General features: G+C 46.6%; 1 protein-coding gene across 1 annotated transcript in view; it reads left to right on the forward strand.

Moving 5' to 3' along the window:
- The window catches only part of LOC307084184 (receptor-type tyrosine-protein phosphatase gamma-like), a 247766-nt gene that overhangs the window by 46052 nt on the left and 174504 nt on the right, over positions 1-27210 (forward strand). Inside the window, exon 2 of the mRNA XM_079748438.1 lies at positions 2869-3009. Coding sequence (XP_079604564.1) covers positions 2869-3009 — 141 coding nt within the window. The remainder of the gene's footprint in view (positions 1-2868; positions 3010-27210) is intronic.

A 27210-nucleotide genomic window follows, 5' to 3' on the forward strand; every position in this document is an offset into this window, starting at 1 on the left:
AAACTCTGGTGTTATGCGGTAGCCCTAGAGGTTTTGAGGTGAGGATGCCAAGACGCGTGCAGAGAAGGATGCATCTGGAAGAAAGGAGGCATGGTGCTCTGCAGGTCGGGATGCCTCGGAGCAGGGTAGGGCAAGGCGATCCGTCACATGGGTAGGCGCAAATTCATCACCTTGGAAAATCTTCCCCGCTATGAGGCCGGATTACAGTGCAGTGAAATCCTGCTTGAATATTGGGGGTAGAGGCTGCAACTGGAAAGGCTGTGTGAACAAGACCAGGTCTGCCATGAATGGTCATGGTCATTCCTGGGTTCATCCACATCCAGGTGATCAACCACTGAATTACCAGTTATTTCAATGGCTCGATGGCTGTAGGCTATAGTGAGCAGTGAGGTGAAAAGGACATTATCACAATACACAGCTTTTTACTAAAGTCGATTGACAGATAAGAACTTTGGTTGTCACTAGTAGTAAAGCTCTTATGTCTGGGTTCACAACCCATTGACCCATTAGCACTTTGAGGTCATTAAGTTGATGTAAAGTGCTTTATAAGTAAAATGTATTATTATTATTATTGACGTTTTATCTCACATGGGGTACTGCATAATTAGATGGTAGGAAATCATTTCATTGTGTTAACATCTGTGCAATTATCAATGCTCAGCTCTTAATCTATACTACAGACCTGCTGCTTCCTTCAGGCCTTCGGTCACTTTGGCTTCCTGTTCACCTGGGGGAACCCTGTTCTACTGCAGTAGCTTCCTGTTCACCTTCTGGAACACTGTTCCATTGCAGCAGCTTTCTGATCACCTGGTGGAACACTGTTCCACTGCAGTAGCTTCCTATTATCATCTACTGGTGGAACCCTGTTCTACTGCAGTAGCTTCCTGTTCACCTGGTGGAACACTGTTCTACTGCAGTAGCTTCCTGTTATCATCACCTGGTGGAACCAGGTGTAGTAGCTTCCACTCCGGCATATGGCACTAACAGAAAGAACAGTGTGAAGAGAGGTTCCCTCTGTCTTAGAACGTGACGTTATCTAGAAAGTGATCAGATAAGGTCTGCATTATCAAGGCACATTGTTGGGAAAACAGCAAAGAGTTCAGCATTCGTAGCGTCAGCCACGTTGGGCTACGTGGGGCTTTATGCCAAAGGGAGAAATGGCTGGCCAAGCCAAGCTAAACGCTCATCATCTGAATCTGTGAGTAAGCCTAATTTATACCGTTATAGAAATATTTTATTGGGAAGACATGATCATAATTTAAGTGGAAAATATAAAAATATGCAAAACGATGTAATAAAATGTGTAATAAAAAAAGTGTTTCTGGGGCAAACTAGCAAGCACCGCATCTTTAAGCCGACTAATCAGTCAGCTAATAATGCACATCCATATTGAAATAGAACTAAAACTGCGATTATTATTGTTTTATTCACATTCATTCACCTTTAAATATAGAAAATATTTTTGGATGGATAATGAATGAATGGATAATTTCAAACCATGCCCAGCAACAAAGTCTTCATGGTTCTTCAGGATTAGGTTTGATTAAATATGGCAAATAGCCGTGCTTCTACCGAGTCTCCAAGGTGAGACGGGAGACTGGGTGTGTGTTTCTGTTTGTGTCTGTGTGAGACACGAGAGAGAGATTGTTTCGAGGATATGCAAATCTGAGTAGGGGTGAAATGTGCACTGGCCATTGTCAGTTGTTTTTAAAACTAGCCATTCAGGCTCTCTGCAGAATCAGAGCTGCTGAGAAAGATCCCTGGGGCACGCACGCACACTTACGCTCTTACTCACTCACTCACTCACTCACTCACTCACTCACTCACTCAGTCACTCAGTCACTCAGTCACTCACTCAGTCACTCACTCACTCACTCACTCACTCACTCACTCACTCACTCACTCACTCACTCACTCGCTCGCTCGCTCGCTCCCTGGCTCAGTGGCCAGCCATCCAGGGTTGTGATCAGAGACTAGCCCGTGGGCATCTAGAGTGTATACGCGCCTCACAACCAGACTCCAACCAAAGATATTCTCTCTTTTCTCTCTCCTCTCTTCTGCTTTGCTCTGCAAAAGAGCATGCCATCCCTGCAGATCTTTTGAAACAAGGGTTTGATTTTTTTCCCCAGAACAGCCAGAGGTTTGGGTGATTTATCTGGCTGGGCAGCTCATTCATCGCCAGCTAGTTCATGTGATGATTCAAGCGCTGCTGGCATCAGCCTTGTTTTATATGCTTTTTATCCCAGCTCTTGCCGCCTGCTGCCAAGGGGAAAAGATTGACGGATTTTGGTTGGTAGATACATTATGTAAGCTTGATTATTTAGCGTTTTTTTTAAGGATAATGAAGTTATTCCATTCCATAATTCTATTACATTGCCTGTTAAATTTGCTCTCTGGTGTGTGTGAACAATTTACCTTCAAGGGAACGCTCGTAATAGTTCACAACTTATGTTTATCATTCGTCGTAAACGATACATTAGCCTGTATTAAAGTCAAACTGAACAGAATATTCTTAAAAAAAGATAAAATTACTTGAAACACACTGAACATTTCTCTGTGAATACAATATATAAATTTATGCTTGGATTAATAGACATCGTGGACTAACCTGAAGTTAAAAAAAAACATTTGACATCTCTAGTATAATAAAATACAAATAATAGCTTGACTGTTGAACGAGTTTTTGAGTTATTTTGGACCAACCGAGTCATGACAGTTTAATGTTTTTTATTCACCCATTTGATGTGGAGCCCACATAGAGTCAGTAGGGGCCACACAGGGGCCCCGGGCCACACAGCAGCCCCAGGCTGCTCTGCTCACTTTGATATGGTTCTACCCTGTGCTGACCTGTGACCCTGTCCCTCCCAGCTGTGACAGGAAGCACGCCCCAGCCCCCGGGGCCCACGCAGCGGGCTCCAGGGGCCACACAGGGTCCTCCAAGGGCCATGGCCGCCGCCACGCGACGCGTTCGGAGAGCAGCGAGTGAGGAAACCTACTGGGCGTACTCAGGTATGGCTCTTCTACGGTTAGATTACACATGGTGTGTGTGTGTGTGTGTGTGTGTGTGTGTGTACAAGTGACAGCAGTTCTCTCTCTCTCTCTCTCTCTCTCTCTCTCTCTCTCTCTCTCTCGCTCAGCCTGGAGGCTTCTCCTGGGCTCTTGATTCATTTATCATTGGTGTTTTATATTTGTCCCTTTCCACCCATGCCACTGAGAGACTAGTGAGAGGTTGCGAGCCGGCTGTCCCTCTGAGTGGTGCTTCACCGAGGGGCCTGGCGTTCATCTTACATCATAACACCAGCCCGGCCTTGGGCCCCTCCTGGTCTTTATTTATCTCCCTATGCCTACCCCTAATCATGTGTCCTTGGTGGAGGAGCTGCGGCCTTCTGGTCACGATGAATAAGGAGATGAATCACGGGCAGCAGCGGGACGATTCTGCGTGGTGCTCTGGACGTGGAGGAGCAGCATTAAGCGCTGGTGGGGCCGCTCAGCGCTAGTCACGCGGTGATGGGAGCGCCAGCGCTTGTTTTCCATGTTCCCGGACGCACACGCTTGATCAGGCCGCTGTTGCGTAAGACGCTGATGTAACGGGGGGGCAGCAGCCAGGCAAGAGCAGAACAATAGAGAGGCACGAAGCAGCAGGAGCCTCCAGGCTGGCACCGTGCACTGGGGCTCCTCAGCCAGAGTGTTGTTCAGGCCCCTACCTATGGGCCCCCGGGAGCGCTCCGCTAAAGAGCTCACCGTATGGTCACACCGTCTTTCAGCGTATTTCACCAGGGTTAGGATAGTCCTCCGAAGGGCTCTTCTGTTCTGAAGTTCTCTGGGCCGTCATTAAGGCCCCTGGTTTAGCCCGTGTCCTGTTTGTATTCACGGGTGCGTTTTCATGCCCAGTCGTCCCTTCATCCTGCATGTGTCCTGGTCTTCAACCTCTACAGCCCATTTACGCCCCAGCCTCCCGTTGCAGTACCAATGAATGAATCTCTATTTCTCCTTCTTGTGAGCGTGTACATGAGTTCATGTGATCACTGTTGGGTTCTTGTTTTGCTTTTTGATCAGGTCATTTTGATTAGCGTTTGTTATTCTAGTCAGTGATGGATGTGTAGGGAATGACAAATTAGCACTGTTGCTGTATCACACACACACACACACACACACACACACACACACACACACACACACACACACACACACACACACACACATCTATACACACAGACACACAATCAATCCAAGGACAGAAATTATTTTACTAAATTATTATTTTGTATTATTCTTCTCAAACTTTCCTACTCAACTCCCCCTTCATGCTTTATGCTGGAACCATAATTCAAACGTTGTATGCTGCTTCACTATCCAACCTTTGATGGAACGAACCAAAGCTTTCACAGCATTTATACTTGAAGTATTTCAACTTTGAAATAGGGATGCATGATATGGATACTTTCAGCCGACATCAAAACCAAAAGCATAATTAGCCACACAGCACTTTGTGATGTATTCATAATATAGACTTACACATCTAGTCTGTGCATACTTCCATTCATTCGCCGACCAGTGTTCTCCCGCATTATAAGGCCATTGCGCACCGCATCCACTTCCTGTATTGATGTGATGGATCATGCCGGGGCAGGCCACCGGATTAAAGGGAGAGGGGTGGAGATAGAGCTCACCAAAAGGGTTTGTCTATTTAAGCCTGGATGGGTTCATTGGGCACGAGGAATGGTTAGGTGATGGCTAAGTCACAGTTGACAAGATCAAGAGTAAGTGTATTTGTTTAATGTCAGTTTCCGTTGTCATTGTTGTTGGCCAGTGCTGCAGTTTTTGTAACTAAATTCTCAAACAAGTTTTACGCCTAGCTTGAACCTCAATTGGATCAAGGACAAATTAACCCCACGACAAGCAGTTTATGGCGTTGTAGCGATGTCCATGCTAAAGAGCACCTAGATGGCTGCCTCACTCCACCCAGGTGGCTTTTACTGGCTCCTCCTTCTCCAGGACACAGGGCGGTGGTGTTAAACCGGTTTATTGCAGGTTGAGTATCGCGCTACAAAGCAGCAGGAGTAACATGCTGCCATGTAGGAGATCTCCTGAGTGTGTGTTGTGATGCTGGTTTAACCCGTGACCATTGAAAGTTTGATCTGAGCTCTTACGCATGGACCTGAATACTCGATCACCTGACGTAATGCTCGATCACAATGACTTCATGAGCTACAGAGCACCGCCCTGGGAAGGATAGGACAGTGGAAGTATTGACCTTTAATTATCGTGCATCCCTACTTTTAAACTGGTAAACTCACAGTTACACACAAGGGAGATTTGTAGATGTTCTAGAATGGTTCAGAATCGATAAACTCTGTGGGGAATCATTACTCCCCAGGGACATATTGTACATGAAATGAGCTCCTCAGAGTGATCGCTCAATTCATTTTTTTAAAAGCAATTGTGTTTACACCCTGGAAACCACCTAGAATAGCCTAGCAACAAACCTAGAGCACCACAGAAGCAACCTAGAACACTCTTTAGCAACCACCCAGAATCCGATAGAAAACCAAAAAGAACCCCCTTGCAATGTTCCGGAACTCTCTTGAAGGATCATGTTTTAGCTCAGCAGAAGAACCACGTCACTGCTCCACCTCCCTCTGCTGTACGTTCATAAAATACCTGCTAGCTACAACCCTGTCCTCAGATAGCTGCACACCACAGCATGTCCAGTCCTGTTACCATGTGCCAGTACGTTCCGCTATGCCAAGGGCCGCAATCGGGAAGGCACAGAGGCTCATTTGTGTCGGACGCATATGGCCATTTCCCTTTCCGAGCCTCACCAGCGAGCTCTCAGCCCTCTGGAAAGAGCCCTGAGTGGCTGAATGGAGATGGAAAATGATGATATGTTGTCCAGTGGTTTCACTCATGAGCAGAAAGCAATTCCATTAGCCAAGGGCAATCAAGTGGTTTTAGCAGGCTGCCCATGTACAAAGTGTAAAGAAGTGAGACTGTCTGATTATTAAAGGGCCTAATCGTCCCTTTTCACAGTTGATAGCATATCATTTTGTTTCTCCAGGATAAATTCAGAACAATTTGCATTTGAAAATATTTAAAATTATATAGCAAGCATATAATGCAAACATATATTTTGTATTATCATTACTATTTATCTTAAGTTATAAAAAAGATGTTTAGGCATTATTACATGTACCTAAATACATACATACATTAACATATTTATTATTACGATAAACACATCAACCAGATACACAAATACACACACAACAGAACAAATGTAATCAACTCAAACCATGAACCCGGCCAGAGACAGGAGGACAAAGAGTGGCTCCTCTCACTTAACCTTGTCCTGGCATCACTTACGTCCACAGGTGTGTGTGTGTGTGTGTGTGTGTGTGTGTGTGTGTGTGTGTGTGTGTGTGTGTGTGTGTGTGCGTGTGCGTGCGTGCGTGCGTGTGTGTGTCTGGCACATTGTCATGGGTTCCCATGATTAAATGAACAGGATCAACCGATTGAGCTGTCCATGCGAGGTGTAAGAGGTGATGCATTATATGACTACTCTCCGTGATTGTTTCTCCGGGTGCGTGCCTAATGCAAGATCAAATCGACTCACTGTAGGAAAAATAAATCGATTTGATGCTCTTACGGCCATGATAATATTTCCACACCTTTCAGAAAGTCCTTGACTAGCCCTGTCATCTGTTAAGGACTCAAAGGGCCGGTATTAGCATCAAGTGGCCCGCTTTGTCCACCTGTATCTTCAAGCCACACTAAATGAATCTATCTTTTAAATCACTGTTTCAGCCTCTTCAAAATATCATCTTCAATTTGTGCTGAGAGCCCAACCACTCCAAAATAATGTTTCTGATTCTAAGATGCAGACTCATATCATGGTACGCGATGCACTTAAGACCTGGGTCAGCCCGCGGACCAGGCCCTGAAGACTCCACCACTGGGTAATTGTAGTAAAGGCCACCGTTTGCATGTATATATATATATATATATTAGTGCTGTCAAGCGATTAAAATATTTAATCGCGATTAATCGCATTAATGTCATAGTTAACTCCAGACATTTTTTTCTATTCTAAATATCCCTTGATTTCGTGCTGCTAGCCTTTTAGTGAGATCAGAGTGTTGAGAAGGACAGTAAGACAATTTATTTGGTAAGATGGATATAAGAAGAGTGACCTGCAGTGAATTCAACCCGGTCCACTTGACATCAGGTGCATGACAGTGGTAGGCCTACCGTAAAACTTCAATAGCCCGGGCTTTTATTTGTTTCACTCACTGAACTTTCGAACAAAACCCTTGCTCAGCAAAGATGGGAAATACTATAGCATTTATTACTTAAACCAGTATGAATATTCCTACCATACGTAGGCCTATATACATTACCAGGCTATCGAATAACGCCTACACACACACACACACACACGGTGGCGGAGTGGTAATCGGGAGAGTCGGTGGGCCGTTAGCATTTCGGGGCTGTCGGGCTGATTACTGCGGGACTATTGCGTTTGTAAAAGTTCCTTGCAGCGCCGTCCGGCAGCCTGAGCAGTGCGCCCGCAACCTCTCACTCACTCAACAGTCGCAACACTCACAAACTGTCAATGTCGCAACCAAGTCGATTTTGTCTAGAGGGGAGTAACTGAGCGGCCCCTCCTGAAGTGGGACAGCCCAGGTGGGCCTTGATTGGTCAGAAGGACGTAACAGCTAATGACAACATTGAACTCTCGTGCAGGCTCGAACAGAGTGACACACAAACACACACACACACACACACACACACACACACACACACACACACACACACACACACACACACACACACACACACACACACACACTCTTTTAAGTTTTTCACCCGCTCCGTAACCTTGCTTGCCCCAACAAGTTTGTGCGGCGTGCTTGTTGTTTAGTTTCCGGTGTAGCTAGATATGGTATGGTGTTGTCGTTTTTCTAACGTGACTAGTTGTTGCTAGACAGCAGGTGAAAAAACGACAACGTTTGCCAAGCCAAAAGAGCGTTAATCGCGTGATAAAAAAAATTAACGCGTTAAATTTGGTTTGCGTTAATAACGCGTTAAACTGACAGCACTAATATCTCTATATATAATATTTGTACATCTTTGCTTAATATAGGTTTTATTGCAATCTCCATGAAGGCTTTTATAGCCTCCCTCGGCTACTCATACACCTTGACTCACTAAACTCAGATTTATGAGGACGAAGAAGTGGAAATTAGAGAGTGCTATCATCTCATCATTACACTTGGGGGCTTTTGAGTTGTATGAGGTGAGCTTTTAACGGGACATACATTCTATTATGAGAATAGAATGTATACATTAGACTATTTACTAGCAATTTTCCACAACAACAACTTATGCATTAGAAAGAAATACAAGGGAAGATCACATCGAGGGCAGAGAGACCGAAGGGGTGACTTTCACCAAACATTTGAGACTTCATTGGAGTGAAAATAAAAAATATATAATTTCAAAACGTCATAACTTGAAGGTTTCCTGCCTAAAACTTCTCCCCAAACGCGCTCCATAGCGCTGCTGCTCTCCCGCTCCCGCACTATGTATTAATGGATTCATCGCAAATGATGAGGTGTGAGTGTAGCGGCACTGAGGACGGCTCTGAGTGGCAGGGGGCCAACAGCAACGGGACAATGTGGAGATGCACCGTGAAGGTAGCCGGGAGCGGAGCGAGAGAGGCGTGTCAACTTACTTCATGCCTCTTTTTAATTGTTTTCCCTGTGTGCGCTGCTATATGTGACTGTTGGGTGTGAAGGTGCACCCCGAGGTGAGCAGCGAGCTGCACACTTCACAAGACGCTCTGAGGAGTATATTTAACCCTCCTCCTCGTTCCGGATCATCTCCCTCTCCCGCTCGCTGTGAGTGACGGAGAAGCCTTAGCTGTCTCCGTGTTTTCCGACGCTGGGGTTCTGCTTGACCGTGTTACCTTATGTTCACAAGGATTTCAATTAATTTAATTTAAATAAACCCTCATATTCTTTTCATTTGCCAAACTATTTCTCTAATTGAGTCTAAGATGAGGATTCACTGTACCATCCGTCAACATGTCCTTAAAGTTCCCGGTTCTCTGCGGTGCTAGATGTGTGAGTGTGTGTGTGTGTGTGTGTGTGTGTGTGTGTGTGTGTGTGTGTGTGTGTGTGTGTGTGTGTGTGTGTGTGTGTGTGTGTGTGTGTGTGTGTGTGTGTGTGTGTGTGTCTGGGTGTGCTGTTGCTCATAGAGGTGATGAGAAGAGGTGTCCCCACAGTGACATCATGTCCCGCCTCGTGGCTGACCTCTCATCACCCTCTCAGCGTCCCAGGCTAGGTGTGTATCGTACCACCGTGGTCATTTCCAGGAAACGGCGTGCGGTGGAACTGAGACGGTTTTCAAACCGTGAACCACTTCCCTCCCCTTTTCAACTGATGAAACGGAACGGACCAAATGTTGTTGTGTGGTATATTAGTGTACTCATACTACACATTCTATATACATTAGTGTTGTGCGGTATGATAGTGAGGTCATACTACACACTGTAGATACATAGTGTTGTGTGGTATGAAAGTGTAGCTCTACACTGAGTGTTTTATGATTGCCGCTTCCTTCTTGAACAGGAAACTAGCATAGCATCAGGCTGGAAAATATGGAGCTATTTTAAAGTGTGTGTATGTGTGCTCGCCCATTAGTTTGCATTCTGCGTTTGTGCGTCTCTGTGTGTGTGTGTGTGTGTGTGTGTGTGTGTGTGGATTAACAGCGTTGACTAATGGTGACACTGCTCCTGGGTGTTACCCAGTCATGATGGTGTTGGTGCTAGAGGGTATTTTCTCCATCCCTCTCCATCTCCTCTAACCGCATTTTTGTGTGCGCGTGTGCGTGTGTTCGTGTATGTGTGCGTGTGTATCTGTGTCTGTGTGTGTGTCCGGTGTGTGTGTGCATGCATGTGTGCGTGTGTTATCAGTGCACCACTGTAGTGCTGTGCTCACGGTACAAAGGCTGTAATAGAAGGACCCAGCAGTGCTGTTGGCCCTCCCTCAGAACCGGACCTGCTGCCCATCTGCCAACGCAGCTCCGCCATGTTTGTTACCATTTTCCGTACAGGCAATATCTCTCTGCAATAATTGGATATGAGGAATGTTTTTTACTGCATCTCTCCTGCCTGGTTGCTCTGCACTCATGCAGAGGATGGGGGATGAGGGGGAGACGGAGGGGGGAGGAGAAGGGAGATGAGAGCAGTGTCTCAAGGCGTTTGGGTGAGGATGGACACTGTGAGCACTGAGTACTACAGTGTCTGCTGGTGACATCGCTGTTTGGGCTGTGCGGGGATCTGAGGGGATAAAGGAAGGCTGTTCTTCTTGCTGGTCGTCGCAGGTAGACCGATCAATGGGTTAGCTCGCGGTTAGGGCTGCTCTCTCAGAGCAACAGGCCTTCACACTGGTGCTGCTCTCATTTATCTGGTCTTCCCCACTACTCCCCTCAAACTATACAGAGACTGTCAAAACGTTGGGAGTCATGGACGACCACGACCAGGGAGACAGGAGATCATCCCCATAGACACGCACATAGACACGCACCTACACACGCACATAGACACGCACCTACACACACACACACACACACACACACACACACACACACACACACACACACACACACACACACACACACACAATAAAATGTCAGCCTTTGAGTCTGCAACTGATAAATAATGCAATTTTCTTTCATATCAGCTAACACATCAGACCCTCATTAGCCCACTTTGATCTAGGCCAGAATTGATTTTAGTATGTTACATTTTTTTATGTTTTGCATTGTGGGGAGATTGAGTGATATTATATGAGATGATTAATGATATCATCAAGCACCGACACCCCACACTTTTTTAAAAACACGTTCTGATTCCCTCCCTTTCCCTCCTCCCTCCTTGATAAGGGTTCACTTTAAGGCTGAGGTCACTCTGAGGCCCTAAAACCTTAATGACGGTTCTCTTGACTGGTCCTCACACACTCCAGATGCAGGGATAGGGACAAGAGTCCGGTCTCATTTCAAATGCAGTTGGTCAGGAAGGTTCTGGTTTCCTTATTTAAAAACCAATTAAAAAATGCAGTAGCAGTAGAAATCTAAGTAGAGTGAATGTTATATTCCCAAAAAAGGTTCTGAATATTACAAAAAAATATTATATATATATTATTTGATATTTTATCTAAACTATATCTTGATTGGAATGAGACTGCAACACATTGTATCCCCAAAAAAAAATATTCATGTTTCAAAGGGAAGATGGCCAAACAAATAGTTTATTCATCTCCCATAACTCTGCTGGCCCCACTCTGATGTAAGTCTGATTAAATAAACATCTAGTGCCAGCCTGCCACACTAACCACATTCCAAACGCATTTGAATACTCTTCATTAAAGAAGAGCGCATGACGTCATGAATGCATGACGGCACCACTCACCACTGCTCAGCTATAAACCAGGAGGAGAGCTGGCCTGGTGTGACCCATTTTAAACACCAGAGGAGCAGTGAGGCTAAATGAGTTATCGTGAGGGCTGGACCTGGAGATGTCTGCTAACGCAAAGAGTGCACTAATCCTGCAAGCCCTCAATGCTGGGGCAGGATGGGGTGAGGACAGACCTGAGATCAGCCCGTGTGTTGGACTCTCCCTCCATGAGGTGAGAGGACAGACCTGAGATCAGCCCGTGTGTTGGACTCTCCCTCCATGAGGTGAGAGGACAGACCTGAGATCAGCCCGTGTGTTGGACTCTCCCTCCATGAGGTGAGAGGACAGACCTGAGATCAGCCCGTGTGTTGGACTCTCCCTCCATGAGGTGAGAGGACAGACCTGAGATCAGCCCGTGTGTTGGACTCTCCCTCCATGAGGTGAGAGGACAGACCTGAGATCAGCCCGTGTGTTGGACTCTCCCTCCATGAGGTGAGAGGACAGACCTGAGATCAGCCCGTGTGTTGGACTCTCCCTCCATGAGGTGAGAGGACAGACCTGAGATCAGCCCGTGTGTTGGACTCTCCCTCCATGAGGTGAGAGGACTCCCCCTCTCCCTCTCCCCTCACTAACTACATTTGTACGAGCTGTGGAACGCTGGGAGAACTGGGAACTTCACTGCTTCACTTGAACGGACACCTTTTCTTCATGCTTCTCTATGTCTTCTGTCGCCTGGCTCAAACTGCTGCTCCCCAGTCACACACACACACACACACACAGGCACACACACACCACCCACACAAACCCAGAAACACACACACACACACACTTGGCATTCTGACTGATAGGCCAGACCCATGCCCTTTAGGATCTTTGTGTTTTATACCGCAAGGTGTGTGTTTGAATGTGTGTGTGTGTGTGTGTGTGTGTGTGTGTGTGTGTGTGTGTGTGTGTGTGTGTGTGTGTGTGTGTGTGTGTGTGTGTGTGTGTGTGTGTGTGTGTGTGTGTGTGTGCGTGCTAGTGTGTGTGTGTTTCATACAGAGCCAGAACAGGGTAGAACCCTGCGTCTCATTTGTCTGTTATGTTGAGTGTGATTTCCTGTTCCGAGGGGAAGCGATGCTCCGACATATTAATTATGACTGAAATATTAAAAAGACTCCATCAAACATGAATTATTAATTAGTTTGACCAGACTTCTCGACAAAGGATTATTTTCTCCATACCTCATTTGAGCAGGATGTGACAGTGGTTGAGAAAAGGAAGCAGCCTGAACAACTGTTCCACAGTGAAGAAGCCGGCTGTACGACTGTCTCACCTTGAAGCAGCCGGCTTTACGACTGTTTCACCGTGAAGCAGCAGGTGAAACAGCAGCCTGAACGTCTGTTTCACCGTGAAGCAGCCGGCTGTATGACTGTTTCATCGTAAAGCAGCCGGATGTATGACTGTTTCCCTGTGAAGCAGCAGGCTGTACGACTGTTAGACCGTGAAGGAGCAGGCTTGTAAGTCCATGTGTGTGTTGAGCAGCTAAAGGGCTGGTGTGTGAGGCTGCCTCTGAAGGCTATCTGGGATGGAAGCTTGGATTTCTCCCTTTGACCTTGTCAAGGCTTAGAAGATACGGGCAGCAAGCTAAACATTTCTTATATTCTGTTTTGTGCACTTTATTGTTTCGGTCAATCAAATTGGAAACAGTCATATTTCTTCATTTAATTTTTGTCTTATGTTGTCGAGGAATCATTTTTCTGACATTTCACCAAAATGCCCCTAATTAGTTAGAAGACTTTTAGTAGACTTACAAATGGCATTTATAATCCGGAGGACGGTGATTGCTGTCTGCGTTTCAGGCACAGCTATCTTCCCTGGTTGTCACTAGGCAACCAGACCCTCTCACTCACAATGGACCCGATCATGCAGATATTGGGTTGATAAAGATTTGGTGTGCCAAAACAAATGATACCACAACATCAAATGCAGTGAGCTACGTCAGGTGGAGGTATGCTGCTGGGGAGTGGGGCCTACCTAGGAGTGGAATAGTCCACTAATTCCCACTTGGGGATCTTTAAAGATCTCCTATTATACTACTTTCCCGGTCTTAATTTCTTATTAATGACTCCTATAGAGTGTCACAACCCCACTGAATATTCAAAACGGCTCTCTGTCTAGGCAGGAGTCAAGACACATGAGTGGTAAAAAACCACAGCTGGCAGGCAACTAGCTTCCGGCCACGTGTGCAGTGACTCACCTGGGTTCCTGGCGAGCTCTGGTCCTTCTCTCTCTTGTTGAGTGATAGCCCAAGCGTTGGGGTAAACGGTAGCCTGTCCCGTTGGGTTATTGTTTGACATATAACATAGACGGACACTTGACAGACATACACGACAAAGAAGTGGTCACATTCCCTGTAGGAATCTCTAATCCTGGTACTGTCCTTGTATAAGGGCGAATAGGTTTTACAAAGTCTTATGGTTTCTGAGTGCAACCAAGTCTGGGCACCATGCTGTCTATCCAGACACCATCTTGCTTCTGTCCCCCATCTTTGATCGCTCAGGTGACCTTAAACAAGGCCAATCAGGGAGCCACTCCCACAGTTAGCACGACAACCAGTTACCCACCAGCTTAACATTACCCAACAGTAGGATCGTGACAAGAGCAACCTGACACGAATCACAGCCCAAAAAACAATGCAGATTTTCGGGAAACTCTTCCTCTCATCTGGGCGCTTTCAGTATTCTCTGTCAACACTCAGCTTCGTCCTTCTCCGCCCCCTCTCCTGCCAACCCCACTCCGTTGTGATTGGTAACCTTCCGGAAGACCTGCGAAGGGCATTACCATACATGGAAAATCCGGATTGTTCTACGTAGATAAATCCCGTAAATTTGAACAAGTGAATCGCGACTGGTGTCCCTAGTGTTTAGTGCGCTGCACAGCAACCCCAGACGGTCAGCAGGGAACACGTCTAAACGCATGTACGTCATTATTTGACACTTTAGTATGGTTAAACATGACTATAAATCATTATAACAACGTTTATAGGTCATAAAAGTCGAAAAAGCATAATAGGTGCTCTTTAAAGTCTACAGGGTTGGAGTCCATTGAGTCTCCACATCCAAACTTGTACCTCACACTATTTGTTGTGGTCTTGTTGTAATTAAGATATAAACTGAAAAATTATTTTTATATCGATCATATATAGCAACTGTGTCGGTGAATATCAGGTGCATTATTCCCCTAGCATGTCCGCTACCATGGCCGCTAGCATGGCCGCTAGCATGGCTGCTAGCATGGCCATGGGAGTGACATCTTGTTACCTGCTAGTTGTGAGGTCATAGGGTTATGGAGCAGGCCTATGTTATGAGGCAATAGGGTTATAGAGCCTATAATGGGAGGTAATAGCGTTATTGAGTTGAGGATATATTGTGCATTAGTTTAAAAGGATGATGAGGATCTAGCCGTGTGATTGTCTGGAAATATGCACACCCCTCACCACTAGACTTCACTGGCTGATTATATAATGTAGTCAGGTATATATATATATATATATATATATATATATATATATATATATATATATAGGAGACTTATTTAAAGATCTTCGAAATCATTTGAATAATGTCTTACAGAGAAAAGCCATGGCTTTTATGAGAGTACCTGATTACATCTTGCGAATAGGACAATCTATCAAAAAATGATTTAATACCAAATTCATTTATTTTAAATCAGTATAAAGAACCTCCATCCATGTTAGGGATAATGGAATAATGTGCTGGGAGATACTGTAGTTTTAGCCTCGTTCAACCTTTACATTCTGATTCATTTCAAATATAACCCCTTGCCTCTCTCTCATGCTTCCCTCACAATGCATGGGAGTCTTTTGAAATGTACCACCTTAAGTTATATAATGATTTAAAAATGCATTCAAAGATTGTTACCAGTTACAAGATAGTTCCCTGCCTGTCATGGCAGACGTATCCGATATGTTTACAGTTGATCGGGGCTTCGGTCAAACACAACATGTGACTTTCAATTGTCGATTAATTATGAAAACACTTGTTTTGTGTACACAAACACAATGGCATGCTATGGTTGTGTATTTGATCTATTTCTGGAAGAGGAGTTCAGTTCCCGGGGCAACAGAAGAGGCACTTTGTCACTTTGTCTCTAGTGGTTATGCTGCTCAGGACCTGGGCCTGATGATGGGGGACAGGTGCAGGAAACGCAAATGGACTCATCAGACACAGGAAATCCTCCGTCCTCTTCAATGTGTTTTTAGGTCAGGAGCGAACTCTTTTCAGAGTTGTATATGACTCTACACTCCCATATGCTAATTTATTTGCATATCTGGAATGTCATCTTGCAAGAAGACATAATCTTTGCTATTCTGCCCTTCAATTTAACAGCGCAGAATATATGCATTTTAAATAATATATTACTGTGCAGTTTTTATTGTTTTTTTTGTAAATTTAAACTTTAAAATTGGCGGCAGTAGCTCAGGAGGTAGAGCAGGTTGGCTGGTAACCTGGAGGTTGCTGGTCTAATCCCCGGCTCCTAATAGCTGAGTGTTGAGGTGTGCTTGAGCAAGGCACCTAACCCTAAATGCTCCCGACGAGCTGGCTGTCGCTTTGCATGGCTGACTCCGCCGTCGGTGTGTGAATGTGTGCGTGAATGGTGAACGTGAGGCAATATTGTAAAGCGCTTTGGGTGGCCAATGGTTAGAAAAGCGCTATATAAATGCAGTCCATTTATTTATTTACATTTACAAATCCCTGAGGGGTTCACTGATGACACACTTAACTCGTAACTCATTCCCTACTAAACAAGCACAACATATGTACTGCTGATATGGACCCAGTGAATGTTCCAAGGCACAGAGAACCTTTGTTTCTCAGCGTGCAGCGAAGCCCCAGCTCTTCACCACTGTGGGCTAGCCTACTCTGTGTATGAAATGCTCCACACCGCGGTGTGGTACTTAGTAGTCCGAGCAGCTTCCCCTGTCAGACGCAGCAACAAACTAGAGCAGAGACCGACAGACACGCAGCCTGTCGGCCCAAACATCCATTTGGTAATGTCTGAACACTCTCCTTACGGCACTTCAACGCCACAAAAACAACTCCACTGGAGTACTGAGGCCTGTACGACGTTCTCAAACTAGGGCTTTACTCCGGCTTTCTAAATGACCGTGTTATTTTTGTAACAGAGAGCTGGCATCGATAACTATGTTCAAGACTACTGGGTTCACTGGTGAGTGTGTCAGAAAATACTGGATGAGGGCAATGACAAAATCATTCAATATTTGCACACAAATATGAACGTATGTTTACAGTCTAGAATTTAATGCCACACATTTGTACCATTTTATCACAAGTCAAACTGTTTTTACCAACCCTGAAGAAAAGAGAACACCACTTTTTGCTAAACATTTAGGACCTCCTTTCAAAGAGCTCTCATTTTCTGGTCATGTAGTAGACCTTTATCTCTCTCTCTCTCTCCCTCTCTCTCTCCCCCTCTCTCTCTCTCTCTCTCCCTCTCTCTCTCTCTCCCTCTCTCTCTCCCCCTCTCTCTCTCCCCCTCTCTCTCCCACCCTCCCTGCTCTAGATATTCATTCATCCTGTGTGTCCGGGATGACACCATGATGACAGACCAAGTGGCCCATCCCTCAGTACCCAGGGCGCTGGGTGGTGGAGGATGTGTGTGTGCTTGGCCCTCGGTGTGTGCGTGTGGATGGAAGTTGAGATAAGGGAAAGGTCAATGAGAGTTTAACACCCCAACCTTTTCTCAATCTATTCCTGCCGTCCACCGCTTCCCCTTGTTTTCTTCCACATATCCACATTCAGCTGGGGTTCTGTGTGTGTGTGTGTGTGTGTGTGTGTGTGTGTGTGTGTGTGTGTGTGCGTGTGTGCACATGTCCTATACCCCCAATCTGTGGCTGTCACGCCAAATACCCACACACAGACACTAGTCTCACACACAAACACACATACACAAACTCACACAAACACACACACACACACACACACACACACAACTGTCCACATAGCAATCACCTTTTAATTCCCTTTGATGTATTACGCTCGCCAAGAACCAATTTGAGGGCCAGGATTGGGTCTTAAATCACCAAATCACTTCCTGGTCCCGTCCAGCCATCCATCACGCCGCTTGTGCTGAGAGAAAGAAAAACTGGTCAATGTATCAGCAATGTAAATAAATGAGGGGTCTACAGTGGGCAGAATAAACAGAATATCGACAGAGATTTAAAGTATTTGTTTAAGTGTTGATGGATTGGAGCTGTGCTGGGAAAACCCCATGTTCCCTTGCATCTAATACACATACTGATACACTGTGTGTGTGTGTGTGTGTGCGTGTGCGTGTGTGTGTGTGCGTGTGTGTGTGTGTGTGTGTGTGTTAGGCTGCATTTTGCTAAAGGGCTAATTGCAGGGGTAGAAGGAAGCACAAAGAACCAGGCAATTACACACACACACACACACAAGCCAACAAACACACACTGCAACAAACACACACTGCCACACACATTGCCACAAACACACACTGCAAATTACACAAGCCAACACGCGCATGTGCACATGCATACGCATACGCACGCACACAAACACACAATGCAAATTACTGCAAATTAAATTAAGTCTCATTAATAATGAACGCACAGAGAAGGATTCACAAATTTATTCTCTCTTCTCACAAATACTTTTCAATGCACACAGAAATGGATATCGGTATGTATAAATGTAAAATAAATCCATAAATAAAAATAAGTTTCACAAGCACATTTCTGATCCACACACAAATGTGTCTTGTTTAAAATAAATGTAATATAAATCCATAAATATATGAATTAAAAAAATATTTGCAATTTTCATCAAAATGTATTTGGATGTTGTTACATTAATATACAAACTTAAAGTTGAATTTACAAGACGCTTTTCATTTGTGAACTTGTCATTTGTGTGTGAACTAGACTGTATTTATATGTGGATTTTTTGAGACTCTCTTGAGCTGGCTGGATTCACAAATGTTTTTTGGATTCACATTTTTTTCAACAAGGAACTCTCTGTAGCCAATCAGATGCCTCCCTCGTTTTCAGCCAATCACATGACTGCAGTGACTGGGTTTTTACATTGTCAGTGCCGTTTACTACTTTAACGGCACCGACAATCCCAAAATCAAGTCGAAGCTAGATGGAAAAAGTGTTTAGTTCAAAATGTGATGCAGCTTTTACTTCTTCGCCACCTAGAGATTGTTATGTACGATCATACAAAAAACCCATGTTATTTCCCGTAGACATTTGACCGAGGGAACCGGGAGGCTCGGAGGCTGGACTCAGAGGTCGGAATTGCAGCCAGGTGATTGGCTGAAAACGAGGGAGGCATCTGATTGGCTACAGAGAGTTCCTTGTTGAAAAAAATGCATTTGTGAATCCAACCACGTCAGGAGAGTCTCAAAAATCCACATATAAATACAGTCCAGTTCACACACAAATGCAAACAAGTTCACAAATGAAAAGCGTCTTGTTAATTCAAGTTTAACAGTTTGTGTATAAATGTAACAAAATCCAAATACATTTTTGATGAAAATTGCAAATATTTTTTTAATTAATATATTTATGGATTTATATTACATTTATTTAAAACAAGACACATTTGTGTGTGGATCAGAAATGTGTTTGTGAAACTTATTTTTGTTTATAGATTTATTTTACATTTATACATACTGATATCCATTTGTGAGTGCATTGAAATGTATTTGTGAGAAGAGAGTAATTTATATATAAATCACAAAATACATTTGTGAATCCTTCTCTGTGCATTCATTATTAATAAGACTGTTCGGACCCCATATTTTCCAGCTGGCACAGACACACACGCACACACACACACAATCTCACAGATGTGTGCACAAAAACACACACACACACACACACACACACACACACACACACACACACACACACACACACACACACACACACACACACTGTCAAACAATCATTACCTACGCAAGGGTATTTTCATTGCTAATTACAGTTTGGATGTGTCTACATTTAGACTTTGTCTCCCTAGTCTTTGATTAGTGCGGTCCACAATAGTCTTGGATAGTGGCGAGCAGAATAACTACACTTATCGTTTGATGGTGTTATTTTATGCTTTGTTGTTATTTTATGCTTATGACCTTGGGTGAATTGAAAGGCGCCAAAAATAAAATATTATTATTATCATCCTATTTTTATTGATTGGGTCAAATTATGTATTATGTAGAATTATGTAGAACGCTCAATAACTTGACTGTTGCTGCTTCCCCAGCCACCACATGTGAGGATGTGCGCAGTGTTCAATGTGTGGCTAAGAGGGGGCCAGAGTCAAGGTGTGAGGAGGTGGGGGAGTCAGGGGGGAGACGGGGGATTAGCAACGGGTCAGAAGCAGCCGCTGGGCAATGGAGACGCATGCCGCCTCTACATCCACTTCAGAATGAGTTTCGCACACACACACACACACACACACAGACACACACACACACACACACACACACACACACACACACACACAAACAAACCCACAAACACACACACACAAACTCGTACACACTCACACACACACACACACACACACACACACACACACACACACACACACACTCACACACAGGATAACAGTATAAAAGAGCAATTCACCTCACCTAACATTTTCTTAGACACAACAGTTCCCCGCCTCTGTTGGCTTATTAAACGGAAAGACTCCATACTTTAGTTACATTAGTTATTCTCAGAACATCTTTTGTTCCGAGAAGTGAATATCAGAGTCGTTTCTGATTTATTGTTAGTTGGGGGTCCCCCAAATAGACCGCCCTTTGAATTTGGAGTAACTGTGGATCATATTTCTTCCCTTGCCCACACTTTTCATCGCCACCACCTATCTCAGAATGGATCACGGCTGCTTTAGAAACGAAACACCACCAACACCTGCTTGTGTGTGGCCCTCTCTCCCCGTCCCTGGTGTGTTGTCAATTGATTAATTAACATTGAGTGATCCTTCATCTTTAAGAGCTATAATTACACCAGGGAGCCGCGCAAGGACAGCAGGGTCGCCGGCAAACACGCGCTCTTCATCAAACATACCTCGGGGACCTGCTGGCGTATGGCTCTGGACTGGCTTTATCTGTCAGTGCGTGTGTGTGTTTTTGTGTTTGTGTGTGTGCGTTTGCATGTTGGAGGCGTGTGCGTGTGCATGTGTGTGTGCGCCATCCCACTTTGGGATGCCGCTGAACTAGTCCTGCCATCTGTGCTGCCCTGTTCACATCTCTGTCCCGGGCACAGGGGGAGCTTCTGCCCCCCTGATCTCAGAGTGGTCCGGTCCCCAGGACCAGGCCCCCCCTGCTCCCCTGATCTCAGAGTGGTCCGGTCCCCAGGACCAGGCCCCCCCTGCTCCCCTGATATCAGAGTGGTCCGGTCCCCAGGACCAGGCCCACCCTGCCTCCCTACAGCCGCACGGCGGGCCTGACCTACTTGAGTCCGTTATGATGGACGTTGCGTCCTGGAGCCGGTTCTCACCCTTCTCTGCAGTTGTTTTGTTCAAACTGTGACTTCACAGATATTCATGTGCTCATAGGTCACAGGACTCATCCAATACCCATCGAGACAATGTCCTTTTGGTGAGATCATCAATCAATCAGGTGTTCGATAGAACTCCCTATAACTAGTGACTGTTGTACTTAGGGTGGGTCAGAACTTTCTATGTACAGCAAGATTGCAAAATGGATTAGTTACTACACAACTACTTTATATTTATGGCCTGTGGTGACTTTGGAAAGTGTTAGTGTTGAGTGTTCATTTACTAACTGGCATGTTTTCTATGCCAGTTAGTAAATTGCGCGAGGTGCCTTCCAGGTCAAGCGGTGGGCTAACCTCGGAGACCCGTGTTGGCTCACATAGCGGTTGCAATGTTCAGCGTTCCAGCATTCATAAACACTCTGCACTCCCTAATTTCTGTGTACAACACATACCCCCTTGATGCTAACCCAGCTTGTCTATGCTACCCCGGATCGCTTGAAGTTAGCCTGATGCTAACCCAGCTCACTTCATGCTAACCCAGCTCACTTCATGCTAATCCAGCTCGCTTCATGCTAACCCAGCTCACTTGATACTGATCCAACTCGCTTGATGCTCACCCAGCCCGCTTGTTGCTAAGCCAGCTTGCTTGATGCTAACACAGCTCACTCTATGTTAACCCGGTTCGCTTAATGCTAACCCGGCTCGCTTTATGCTAACCAACCATGCTTGAGTTAGCAGCTCGCCTGGCCATCGTCGTTGAAAACATGGTAAATGTCATCTCTTGTTGACACTGTCTGTGCCCCTGGCCTGAATACCATGATACATTATGCATGCCTGCATTACAATTCAAGCAAACAATAAAGCAGCAAACAAGAAATTGATATTGTGCGGGAAGCCGCACAATATCAATTTCACATGGAAAAGAATAAACGTGAATGGGGACGAATACACAAGCACACACACACACACACACACACACACACACACACACACACACACACACACACACACACACACAGAAGGGACCCCAAACACCCTGTAAATCTCTTACGGAGCTCAGGGCAGATTATTGTAGCAGTAAATTCGCATCAGCCTGGCCCTTTATTGGCTTACTGTTTAATGCGCCCGCCGCACACGTGTTCACAGGCCACTCCGCAGCCAGCGCCCAAAGACACTGAGCTGACATGGACAAACAAGGCCCGAGGGCACGCACACAGACACACACACACACACACACACACACACGAGCGGACGGCACACACTCACACGCACACACGCGCACACACACACGAGCCAACGCACACACACACGCATGCACACATGCACGGGCTGAGGTAGAGTAGGTTAAGGAGAGTGTGTGAGGGAGGGCGAGGTGAGCCAGAGAGAGGAGAGCTGTGGTGCTGGGAGCGGAGGAGCGTTTATATCGGTCCATGAATGAAGCCACTGTGAACACAGTGGTGGGGGTGCAGAGGGAGAGAGGGAGAGAGGGGGACAGAGGGAGGGAGAGGGAGGGAGGGAGAGGGAGGGAGAGGGACGGAGAGGGAGGGGGAGGGAGGGAGAGGGACGGAGAGGGAGGGAGAGAGACGGAGAGGGAGGGAGAGAGACGGAGAGGGAGGGAGAGGGAGGGAGAGGGACGGAGAGGGAGGGAGAGGGAGGGAGAGAGACGGAGAGGGAGGGAGAGGGAGGGAGAGGGAGGGAGGGAGAGGGAGGGAGAGAGAGGGAGAGGGAGGGAGAGGGAGGGAGAGAGACGGAGAGGGAGGGAGAGGGAGGGAGAGAGAGGGAGAGGGAGGGAGGGAGAGGGAGAGAGACGGAGAGGGAGGGAGAGGGAGGGAGAGAGAGGGAGGGAGAGGGAGGGAGAGAGACGGAGGGAGAGGGAGGGAGAGAGAGGGACGGAGAGGGACGGAGGGAGAGGGAGGGAGACGGAGAGGGAGGGAGAGGGAGGGAGAGAGAGGGAGGGAGAGGGAGGGAGAGAGACGGAGGGAGAGGGAGGGAGAGAGAGGGACGGAGAGGGACGGAGAGGGAGGGAGGGAGAGGGAGGGAGAGAGACGGAGAGGGAGGGAGAGAGACGGAGAAGGAGGGAGAGGGACGGAGAGGGTGGGAGAGGGAGGGAGAGAGACGGAGAGGGAGGGAGAGAGACGGAGAGAGACGGAGAGGGAGGGAGAGAGACGGAGAGGGAGGGAGAGAGACGGAGAGAGACGGAGAGGGAGGGAGAGAGACGGAGAGAGACGGAGAGGGAGGGAGAGAGACGGAGAAGGAGGGAGAGGGAGGGAGAGGGACGGAGAGGGAGGGAGAGGGAGGGAGAGAGACGGAGAGGGAGGGAGAGGGAGGGAGAGAGAGGGAGGGAGAGGGAGAGGGAGGGAGAGAGACGGAGAGGGAGAGGGAGGGAGAGGGAGGGAGAGGGAGAGAGACGGAGAGGGAGGGAGAGGGAGGGAGAGGGAGAGGGAGGGAGAGGGAGAGGGAGGGAGAGGGAGGGAGAGGGAGGGAGAGGGAGAGGGAGGGAGGGAGAGGGAGGGAAGCCCGCCCGGTGCGGCGGGGTCAGAGCGGAGCTGGATGAAATGAAGGTCAGGACTCCACAGGGGCCGCTGGTTTGAGAGCCACGGCAGAGCGCCCCGGGAGGAGGGAGGGGGCCCCAGGGAGGAGGGCGGGGCCCTGGGGAGCAGGGAGGGCCTCCTGTTGTTGGGAGTGGGGCCGGACACGGCAAACCATTAAACAGTGTGAGGGGCACTGCGCGGGTGTGTCCATGCGTGCGTGCGTGCATGTGTCCAAGCATGTGTGTGTGTGTATCCATGCGCGTCTCCATGCATGGGTGCATGTGTGTGTGTGTGCGTGTTTGGGAGTGTTTTATTCTCCTGAAATGAACATGTATATTTTCCAGTGTATTGATTTAGAGATAATCCTGGCAGAGCTAGGCTTTATGTGCTCTCTTCTCGCAGCCTGTGTGTGTCGTGGTTCAGAGCTGAGTGCAAGCAGACATGATGGCGATATCACGTGAGGGATCAAGTACATCATCCATTCATTCTGATGCGGGGGGGGGGGGGGGGCAATGGGAAAGTAAAGGTAGCTCCGTAGCTTCACCAGTGTGAAGTCATTATCCCTCTTCCCCTACATCTCTCTCTCTCTCTCTCTCTCTCTCTCTCTCTCTCTCTCTCTCTCTCTCTCTCTCTCTCTCCCTCTCTCATTCAGCTGTGTCTTTGGAGGATCCAACAGACTGGCTGAGGATCCTGAAGGAGCTCTTAGAAGCTCTTCACTCGGTCCTAAGCAGAGCAAGATGATGACGGAGGGAGAGGAGACTCCATGTTTTATTCCTCCAGGAGCTCATGTTAGATGTTAGACCCTAAAACCCCTGAAACCCCCTAGACCCCCCCCTGACCAGCTCTCTTGTTCTCTCGCTTGCTTGAGACCAGGACCTGTTCTTAGCTTCCTCATTCCGGATAAGTCCTGTGTGGATGCTCCTTTGCCCCGTGGAGACACTCTCCTTAAAGACACTCCTTAAAGCCTCCTGTGGTGCGGTGGTGCAGACAGAGCCATGGGGATAATGAAGTTTGGCCAATCACCATCGTCTCATTGGTCAGTTGCTGATGGGTCCCTCCTCTCCTCTCCTGTCCTCTCCTCGTCCTCTCGTCCTCTCCTCTCTCCCCTCTCCCCTCCTCTCCCCTTCTCCTCTCTCCTCCTCTTCCCTCCCCTCCTCTCCCCTCCTCCTCTCTCCTCTTCCCTCCCCTCCTCTCCTCCCCTCCGCCCCTCCTCCTCTCCTGTACTCCAGTTCTCCTCTACTCCTGTCCTCCTCTCCCCTTCAGCCCCAAAGTGAACGACATGAGTCCCTAATCACATGAGGGATTATTAGGGATGGTAAAACGATTCTTTTCCGGGAATCAGTTCTATCAGTTCTGTTCACTGTCACGATTCTTTCGTTTGATTCGTTCGTTGAGTCAGATGGTCTGTTACTTCATTTGGCAGGGAATCGGAAATGATGGAATAAATGTTAGTCAACATGCATGTAGCCTACTACTGTCTAATGTTCTGGCGAAATTACCCAGGTTAAGCTTAAATATTAAGCATATATATATAAAGCAAATGCGTGCCTTTTTTCATAAATATCCTTAATACATAAGGGGGTGCAGTATGAATTAAATGGCGTCTTCCAAGTAGCGCTAATAAGCAGTGAATCACCCTTGTTCGAATTCCCAACTAGACCAAACGAGACTCGTAATGGTGCGTAAAAACAATACTTTATTAAAGCATGCAATTGTGATGTAGAACAAAACAAAAAGAAAACAAAGTGCTTGCATGATATTGAAGCCTACAGCGATCGTTAGTTAACTTGTGTGGTGGTGCCTTATCATTTGTTTACCCATGTGCCATGGCAACGCGATTGCTACCTGCTGTAGTACTCTCATTGGCTGAATCGATGAGAACGTTTTAGTCTCAATCAATATAAGGTCGATGGTATGACCCGCCCTAGATGTCAAACACTAATCAATGTATAGAAGCATTTCTGAAAACATTTCTGAAAACGTGTATTTTAATAAACCACATTCAATTGATATAGCATTTCTTTTGAACGTCATGAAGGATGTGTTATTAAATAGGTGATGACGTGCCACCAGGTGTGAATGTAATCAGCCATTACAAGACATTTGAAAACCTGCCTTTCCCTGTGCCCTCGTGACACCACTGTGGGCGTGTCCACCAAGATGGATAGATAAGCAGCATTTACTACAATCCACCTTGTAGGCTGTTGGATTGAGCTATCCAGGTGGACACGCCCACTAGTGATGTCACTAGGGCACAGGGAAACAGGGAAAGGCAGATTTACAAACGGCTTGTAATGGCTAATCACACTCACACCTGGTGGCGTAATATCACCACTTTTAGCAGATTGAAAATGTATTTAGATTAGATTAGATAAAATAAACTTTAATGTCCGTTTACACAGAAATTTGTCTTGCATTACACATCTCTTTCATCCTCATAGCAAGACATTAAGACAGCACATAAAAACATGTACACAACATTTAAGAGTCAGATTTGATCATATACTGGAGCGCATCGGATTGATTTCTATGTGATGGCAATGGTCCCAACGCCAGTCGTAATGGCTAAGAAGTGGGATGGAGAACAACCCACATCTGAATCAGTCTGAGTAGAGTGGTGTGTCTGAGGGGAGTCTAAGCAGGGAAAACGAAGGGGATTTCACATTGTTCACATTGACTGTGTCTGCCACAGTACCTTCAATACAGCAGCTCTTCTTCTGCGCGTGTGTGTGTGGCAGCGACTGCAAATGAATTCAGATTGCGGGTTGAAGGGGGCAGTGTGTGTGTGTGTGTGTGTGTGTGTGTGTGTGTGAGTTTGTGTGTGCGTGCATGTGTCTGTGTGTCTGTGTGCGTGTGTCTGAGTACATGTGAAGACGGCGTGTCCGTCTGCAGTTGACTCCGAGCCCCAGGTCCTGTACTATAGATGCCGTTAGGGTGGGGGCCGCAACACGCTACTACAGCCCACCTGGGACGGCTATCAGGCCCGCTCCGCCGACTCTTCATAATCCTCGACCATCGACCCTTAAAGCCAGAGGAACACGGCACTGTTGTGTGCTGCCACACACACAAGACACACCACTGTTATGCACATATATATATATATATATATATACGGTAGACCTTCTTTAGGTGGGCTACAGCTCAGTATCCCGTCCTCCCAGAATGAGCCATCGATGATGGCTTTAGGACCACCAGGGGAGGTTAAATGATTCCATCATTACCTCAGCAGCCCCATGGATTCAGCATCCCCCGGAACTGTCAGTGATATTCCCCGCTGTTGCCCCTTGATGCGTTCAACTGCAATTACCTAATTGCTAATTTTTGTGTCCTTTCCACAGTCCATCTCGGTAATGGTGGGCATTCCATGGGGTAATTACTGACAGTTTAGAGTAAGAGCTGCTTCTTTTCATTGAGTCCTGGCTTAGTTTTCCTCAAGTTTCTAAAATGAAGGGGAAATGTTCATTAGTTTCATGCCACAGTCGGTAACCAGGCTGCTCCCCTGCTTGTGAGGGTGTCAGGGTTTAGGTAAGCATTGGCCCATGGACACCCAGCCAACCAGAGGCGTGGTCCAATCCATGTTGAGATGGATGTGGACAGATATGAGCTAAAGGATTTGCACTGGCAGTTGTATTTTCATCAAATTACAGGGCCTACATCAGGAATCATGTCAG

This window comes from Pollachius pollachius, assembly GCF_949987615.1.
Source record: "Pollachius pollachius genome assembly, chromosome: 12".
In the NCBI taxonomy this organism is placed as follows: domain Eukaryota; kingdom Metazoa; phylum Chordata; class Actinopteri; order Gadiformes; family Gadidae; genus Pollachius; species Pollachius pollachius.